Source organism: Geospiza fortis, unplaced genomic scaffold, assembly GCF_000277835.1.
Source record: "Geospiza fortis unplaced genomic scaffold, GeoFor_1.0 scaffold305, whole genome shotgun sequence".
Taxonomy (NCBI): Eukaryota; Metazoa; Chordata; class Aves; order Passeriformes; family Thraupidae; genus Geospiza; species Geospiza fortis.
In genome coordinates this window covers 221628-229074 of record NW_005054604.1, presented here as the reverse complement: position 1 = coordinate 229074, position 7447 = coordinate 221628, and the positions used below count along the sequence as shown (strand labels likewise).

Here is a 7447-nt window from a genome sequence, read left to right as displayed (position 1 = left end):
CTTTCCCCCCACTCTGAGTCTGAACTGAATTTGGAAGGCTGGGAAATCTCTGGAGTCAGCCTCAGCTTTTCAGCCCAACTTTATGCTCTTCAGGGGTATGGAAAAGAGCTACTTTTAAGCCAAACTTTACATCTAAAATGAGCTGAGCAGGGCCTAAGTGAGGGGGTATACGAGGAGCTCACTTGAGGAAAGCTTTCAAGTTTAAACCCCTGGCTGTGTCTCTGCACTGCCTGGCAGTGAAAAAAACAGAGAGGAAATTAGAAAAGGAGAGTTTTGTCCTATTTGTGGTGCTTCAAGCTGTGTTGGGATCCATTTGCCTCTGGTGTAAGGACGGGGAGGTTAAAGTAGTGATGGTAACTGCTTCCATCTCCCCTCCCTTCCTGGGTGCATGAAGGAATGTTTGTCCCCTCCTAAGGCAGCTTGTCCTGGCAGTGCTTCCCCTGACACTGACACACAGTTTAAGGTCTAAAAATGCAGTGAAACAGAACCAACCCCCCCCCGCTCATCTGTCTCCTGCCCAAGTGGCTGCACCCAGAGGACAGAGCTGGACAGATGAGGACAGGAACTGGGTCAGCAGCAGATTCCCTGAGGCTCTCCAGCATCGCTCACCAGCCACAGAAAACGAGCCCTTGACAGTATGAAAATGCTCATGTAGAGCAGGGTGTGTTTATATTCAGTCTTTGTGCAAGCAGCTTTCACTCTCTGCTCTGCACAGGCAAGAGAGATTCATCATTCTCAGCTTTCTTTTCATCAGACCAAGGTGGCTCTGCCACCAGCCAGCTCCGAGGATTTGGGGCTGGCGGAGCTTTGGTTTATTGTAATCAAAGACAAAAACCCCCAGTTCTTTCAAGCAAGCACTTTAACTTGCCTCACAGGGGTGTGAACGAAATCTGGATTATTTTTTTAATTAAATTTGTGAGCAACAATCTCCAGAGAGCTTTTGTGCTGCCCCCAGCCCTCAGTGCCCTCCTCAGGGTGCTGGAGTCTGGCTCTGACACTGAAGAACTCTTGGGACAATGTTTAAGGGATGGTCAGTATGGTGTGAGCTCTACAGGGAGCACCCAGAGGTTTCAATCAACCAAGCAGGAGCTCTTTCTTCAGGCATTTTTTTTGTGTGTTTTTGATATGTGGTCACTAAAATGATGATTTTTTTTTTCTAAAATTGAATTTACTTTGTTTTGCCAGACCCTGTTGGAATTGGGGCATTTCATGCCCAGCTTTTCCAACAAACTCCCAACACATTTGTGCCTCTTTGAGATAAACAGAGATGAGGCACCAAAATCCTTCCTGAATCTGAAATCAGATTTGATTCCTCTCTCCATTGTGGCCTTTCCAGAGCAGTGCCTGTTATGGGGGTTTAATTTTAGGGGTCTGTTCTGGTTTGAAAGCAAAACCAGTGAGAGACTCCAAGTCAGAAATACAATTTATTAGGAAAAGGGAAAAGAAAACCAAAATACGTGCAATAATACAAAAGAAAAAAACACTGACAGAATGCAACCTGACACCCTGTTGGTCAGGGTGCTGGTAGCAGTCCAGTTGGATTGGTGGCTGCAACCCTCCTGGAGTGGCAGATGTGGTTCTGTTGGAGCAGGGATCCTGTAAAAAGGGTGTAGTCTTCCTCTGAAGATCCAGTGGAAAAGACAGTCATTCCCCTGGGAATGCAGTGGAGAGACTGCCTGTTCTGTCCCAAACCCCAGATTATATCCAGGTGGGGATGTTAGCTCCTCCCCGCTGGGCAGAGCATATCACAATGGGCTGGTATCATTTTGTGAGCCATGTGGTGGCTCCATTAAACACAAATGGCTCCTGGAGGGAGTTCTGTCCCAAACTCCAGATTATATCCATGTAGGAATGCTTAGCTCCTCCCCCTGGGTAGAGCATCTCACAACGGGCTGATATCATTCTCTGAGTCATGTGGTGGGTCCATTAAACAGAAATGGCTCCTGGAGGGAGTTTTCTCTGAGTCATGGGGAAAGGCATTGATGGGCCCATTAACAGGAGATAAGGAAAAAGACAATGCCCCTCCTGGTTTCAGCAGCTCTTGACGATGGTGTCCTGGTTTGAAAAGGAAGTGAGTTTTTTGGGAGTTTGTGGTCAATAAACTGTATATTAGTATTGTAACCTAGGACAGGATCCAATTTACCCCAAAATCTCCTCCCTGAGCCGTGGCTGCCTCTTCCCCCTCCTGCAGAACTCCCGCTACCAGACGTACCAGCGGATGTGGAATTACATGTACTCCAAGCAGCCCAGTGTCTTTGTGAAGAGCACGGAGGAAGGGATCGCGCGCGTGCTGAACTCCAACTACGCCTTCCTGCTGGAGTCCACCATGAACGAGTATTATCGGCAGCGCAATTGCAACCTCACGCAGGTCGGGGGCCTTCTGGACACCAAGGGCTACGGGATTGGCATGCCCGTCGGTAGGCAGTGAAGAACAATTCTAGTCCTTCTCGGCTGTCGGCAGAGGACCGGAGCGTTCCAAAGGCTGCGCCGGCTCTAAAAGCCAACGTTGCATCTCACAGGGTCCTTTTTATTTGTTACTTGCTGCCCATGCTCAGAGCCAGATGTGCAAGACCCTGCTCTGGTCCAGAGCCAGATGTGAGACCCTGCTCTGGTCCAGAGCCATGTGAGACGCGACCACGGCTCTTTCGATGATTCATGTGAAAGATGTCTCAAAATTGCTGCTTGTTTTCTGCATACCTGCTCTTTGCTGTTTCCTTTCCCCAACCAGTGTTTGTGCATCGTTTTGTGCTCCTTGTTTTAATCCCAGAAGTGATGTCAAAGTAATGCTGTGGCAATTCTGGTAGTTTTTAGCAGGGATGTCTTAACAGCTGGTGGTTCTTTAAAATGCAGGCCAGAGACTTGGCTCTCATCAGGTTTAACACATGCAGGGGTTTTGTCTTTCAAATGCATGAGCTCACAAGAGAACATCACCACTAAATAAGGGTTTAGTTGTTATTCCAAGCGATGATCTGCTGGTCTTTTGGACAGCCTGGAAGCCTTGTCCTGACCTTTAAGCCCTGGCATTTAGCAACACAAAGTTGAGGAGGATTACATAAGGCCCCTGTCACACAAACAGCCACTCTAGTTTAGGGAACACGGGTAAGCTTGTAAAGTCACAGCAACCTGATCAAAGTGAGTACAAATCCCTACCTTCAGGGCTAAATTTGTTCTGACATTGTCTTGTTAAACAGTGAAACCGTAGCAGATAAGAGGAGCAGAAAGCTGCTGGCTGGGACAATAGTGCAGAGTTACTGGGAGAAGCAGAATCTTTCCCATGGCCCTTCCTCGGGATCTCTGGTGGCAGACAAGGATTTCTTGTACCAGACAAAGATCTCTGGTGGCAGACAAGGATCTCTGGTAGTAGACACTGGGACTGCTACAGAGCTCTGTGCCCAGCACAGGACTGAGCTCCTCCAGCATGGACATTTTGGCTTCCATGATCCTTGGGCTTCTTCCAGCTCAGGATTTCTGTGACCAGTTTGAGGGTATGAGCATTAGAACAAGGTGAAATTGTAGGTGGAATGCCAAGAGACCTCCATGGTCTGCAGGAGCAGGATTCTGAACTGCTCATACAAAAGCCAAAGCTCCCCTTGCCATGGGCCTCCTCCAGAGGCCTGTGTGGCTCCTGGTGGCCAGGTAAAGTCACCTCCTGCAAGTGACATTAACCAGGTGACATTCCCAGCGGGGTGGCTGCAGCTTTCCATGGCTGGCATGGACTCCCAGCCACCCAGAGAGGAGCTGTGCTAGCTGGGCACGCTGGGGTGGGGCGAGGATGATGATGGGGAGGAAGGTGGGGCCCTAGCACGTCCCTCTCGGCGTTGCAGGCTCCGTGTTCCGTGACGAGTTCGACCTGGCCATCCTCCAGCTGCAGGAGAACAACCGCCTGGAGATCCTGAAGCGCAAGTGGTGGGAAGGAGGGAAGTGCCCCAAAGAGGAGGACCACAGAGCCAAAGGTAAGCCCTGCACTCCCCAAGTGACCAGCCACAGAAAAATCCTGGCCAGAGGTGCAAGGATGGACACCCAGCTGTGTGTCTGCCAGGTTTTCTGCCTGGGAATCATTTATTTCCCCTTCTCCTGACCTGAGATTCCTTCCTTCTCAACTCAAGGAGAAAGCCAAACAGCTCCGCCGCGCCTCACGCTGTGTGTTTTTGCCTGGGGCAGAGATAGCAGGAACAACCAAATGACAAATATTGGAGGCATATGGAGGGTAAATTAGCTTCTAATGAATGTCTGAGAAAATGGATGGCTGAAGGGATCAGACCAAAATCCTGCGTTCCTTGAAGGGAGATGGATCTCCACCACAGGCCCGCTGGTTAATGGCTTCATGTGAAAGCGTCTTTTAAACAGCCAGGGGAAGGGACACAAGGACTTTATTAGTACATTTGTAAACTGAGGAGCAAATTCTTTTGGGTAATGCTATGCAAATTGCCATAAAAGCCACCACATTAGGCTGATGTCCCAGCATGAGAGCAGTTGCCAGCTTAACACAGTTGCTGCATTTTTTAGTTTTGGCAGCAGCCCTTTCCTCAGCAAGTGTTTTCTGCGAGGCCAGCAGGCCCCCCAGTTAAAAGCACAGCCTTGTGACCTTTGTGGGAGCAGAGAAAAGAGCCAAGCCAGGGCTGGGGAAGCTCTTTTGGAGTTTTGACCTTGCAGCAGGTGTAGGTGTGTGTGTCTGTGCAGTTCCTGCTGGGAGGTGATGCTCACTTTTGGGCAGTGCTGCTCGACAGACAACCCCAGTTATTCATCTCCAGGCTGAAGGTGTAAGACATCAAGTTATTGCTATTAAATGAGTTTCTTTTGAAGGTGGAAGGGTTTATTTTCTCCCTGGACTGTGCCAAAGGCAACTGTAAGGTAGAATCTAGGCTGGGGGCTGTTTTGAGATGGCTTTGGAAAGGGGGAAGCTGGGCTGTGTCTGGCACTACCCAGCACAATCTGTGACCCTGGGCAAGTTTTTCTGTTGGTTTGTTCCCTATGCCATGGAGATGAGGAAGGCTGTATGTGCATGGAAAAAGGAAATATCTCTCAGTGAGCTTGGGTGTCTGAGGTGGCAGCCAGACAGAATGATAGGAGGATGTAGAGAGAGGTACAAACCCTAAATTCACGCTTGTGAGCTGCAGAGGGGAGTGGATGGCCTTTAGCTTTGGGTCTGAATTGTGATTCTGGGCTGTTTTATCTGCCTTGCCATTGCTGTGGAAGCGCCTCTGCAAAAGTCTCTGATTTACAGACTGCCTGCATTGCTCTGGGGGTGGTGCCAAAAGAATGACGGAGGAGGAGGCAGAAATGTGACCTGCTAAGTTTTAGAACAAAACAGGTCAGCGATTTACAAGGATTTTGGTGAGGTTTTATGTCTAAAAGGCATGCCGAGATCAAGTCAATAAATCATCTATTCTTAAACTTTGATTTAATGCTACAGGAGGGAGAAGAAGATTTTTATAGATGTTCTTGTTGAGTAATGGCCTCACACAGCCAAGCCAGGGCAGAGCACATGGTTTTTAGTAATCAGTCCAATCAGAGACCCAAACCAAACACAGGAGACAGGAACCACATCCCAAGTGTTGAGGTTGGCTCATCTCACAGACAGATGGAGGCGCAGTTTTGGGGACCAGGGCCGTGGTGGCAAGTGAAGAGATGACCTCAGCACATGGAAAGCTCAGGTTTTTAAGGGATGGATTTTCCTTCAGCTGGTGGAACTTTCTGGAATGCAGGCTGAGTAGTCATGGTGGTCATCCCACAGGAAGCGAGTTGTGCAGGGGAGATGGGATGAGCTGTCCATGGAAGGGGCTGTTCCCTCCTCATGGGCCAGGGGGGCTGGGCAGAGACACCCAACCCACAGCCAGGTGCCCCAGGGTGGCAGGGACCCCATTTTGTCACCCTGTAGTGACACAGCATCCTGCTCTTGTTTGGAGCCTCTCCTTTCCCACTGCAGTCCGAGCAGCCGGAATCATTTTCCTGCAGCACTTTGTGATGCAATCAAAGGAGCTTTTCCTGCTGCCAGCTTCCTTTAAAGACCTTCCCTGTCTCCTTTATCTGTGCTCCTTTAACAACCTTGCTCCTCTTCCTTTTCAAATTCAAAGCCACTGGAGCTCGGTGAATAATTTGCAGGGATTAATGTGCCCCTTTGATCCCGCGTTTTTCCCCTCCTGTTTTCAGTTTGTGCACAAATTGCTTTGTGCTTCCCCTCCAACGTTCTGGCTGTTTATCTGCAAAATCATCATTTCTGAGCAAGCATCTTCGATCCTGCAGTTATTGCAAGTCACTCACTTGGGCCATCTGAGTCATGCAGGGAGCTATTAATAGGACACTGCTGGCTCGGTGCTTTTGGTCCCTGGCTGGGCATCTACAATGCCAACAAAACAGCAAAGCCTGGGGCTTCTGTGCAGTGATACTTGAGATTTATGACGTGTCTGCCTCTCCAGAGTGTCTCTCCTGCTTTATTTTAGGCCTGGGGATGGAGAACATTGGTGGAATCTTCGTGGTGCTCATCTGCGGCTTAATCGTAGCAATTTTTATGGCAATGCTGGAATTTTTGTGGAGCCTTCGACACTCTGAACAGTCGGAGGTAGGAGCTGGGAGGGTGCTGAGGGGACAGGGTGTGTTTATTGCTGTCTGTGGGGTGTCCTAGAGCGAGTCGTGCACCCAGGCTGAGGAGCAATCCCAGCCAGGACAGGCCAAACCCAGGAACAGGCTTGGTCCTTTGGGCAGGGTCTAAAACCCATGAGTTTCTCGTGCACTCCTACTCAGAGTGAGGCCGTAGAGATGCTCCGAGGGCTTTCAAAGGGATCAAAGATGTGCAAAAAATCCAGGTACCTTTCCTGGGCACATGATTTCTACCTGCAGCAGGTTTGGATCTTGTGCTGATCTGGGGATGAAGAACACAGGGCTGTCTCTGATGAGAGGCAGAGTTGGGTTAAACCAAGTGTAGATTCTGAGCATTGGTGTTGAAAACCAGCAGCACTGAGTCCGTAAAAATTTGGGGAATGTTTAAACAGACTGGATTAGAAGGGACCTTAATGCTCATCCAGTTCCACCCACTGCCATGGTCAGGGACACCTCCCACTATCCCAGGTCACTCCAAGCCCTCATCACTCCAGGACCCAGAGCCCCTGAGGGGCTCAGAGCTCACTCAGGTGAGCTTGGGTGTGTCAGGACTCCAAACCCTCATCACTCCAGGACTCAGAGCTCACTCAGGTGAGCTTGGCTATGTCAGGACTCCAAGCCCTCATCACTCCAGGCCCCTGAGGCACTCCGAGCTCGCTCGGGTGAGCAGCACAGCTCTGTTCTCCCCCCAGGTGTCGGTGTGCCAAGAGATGGTGACGGAGCTGCGCAACATCATCCTGTGCAAGGACAGTTTCCACCCCCGTCGGAGGCGAGGGGCGGTGGTTCGGACTCGCCCCGCGGCGCCCGAGGAGCGCCGAGCCCGCAGCACCACCACGCTCAGCAACGGCAA

At 50.2% G+C, this 7447-nt stretch overlaps 1 protein-coding gene across 1 annotated transcript in view; it reads left to right on the top strand.

The window, feature by feature from the left end:
* GRIK4 (glutamate ionotropic receptor kainate type subunit 4) overlaps window positions 1-7447 on the top strand; it is a 200629-nt gene that overhangs the window by 191731 nt on the left and 1451 nt on the right. The window contains 5 exon segments of the mRNA XM_031064547.1: window positions 2192-2417; window positions 3825-3953; window positions 6441-6559; window positions 7290-7443; window positions 7446-7447. The exon segment at window positions 7446-7447 is cut by the window's right edge and continues 1451 nt beyond it. Coding sequence (XP_030920407.1) covers window positions 2192-2417; window positions 3825-3953; window positions 6441-6559; window positions 7290-7443; window positions 7446-7447 — 630 coding nt within the window.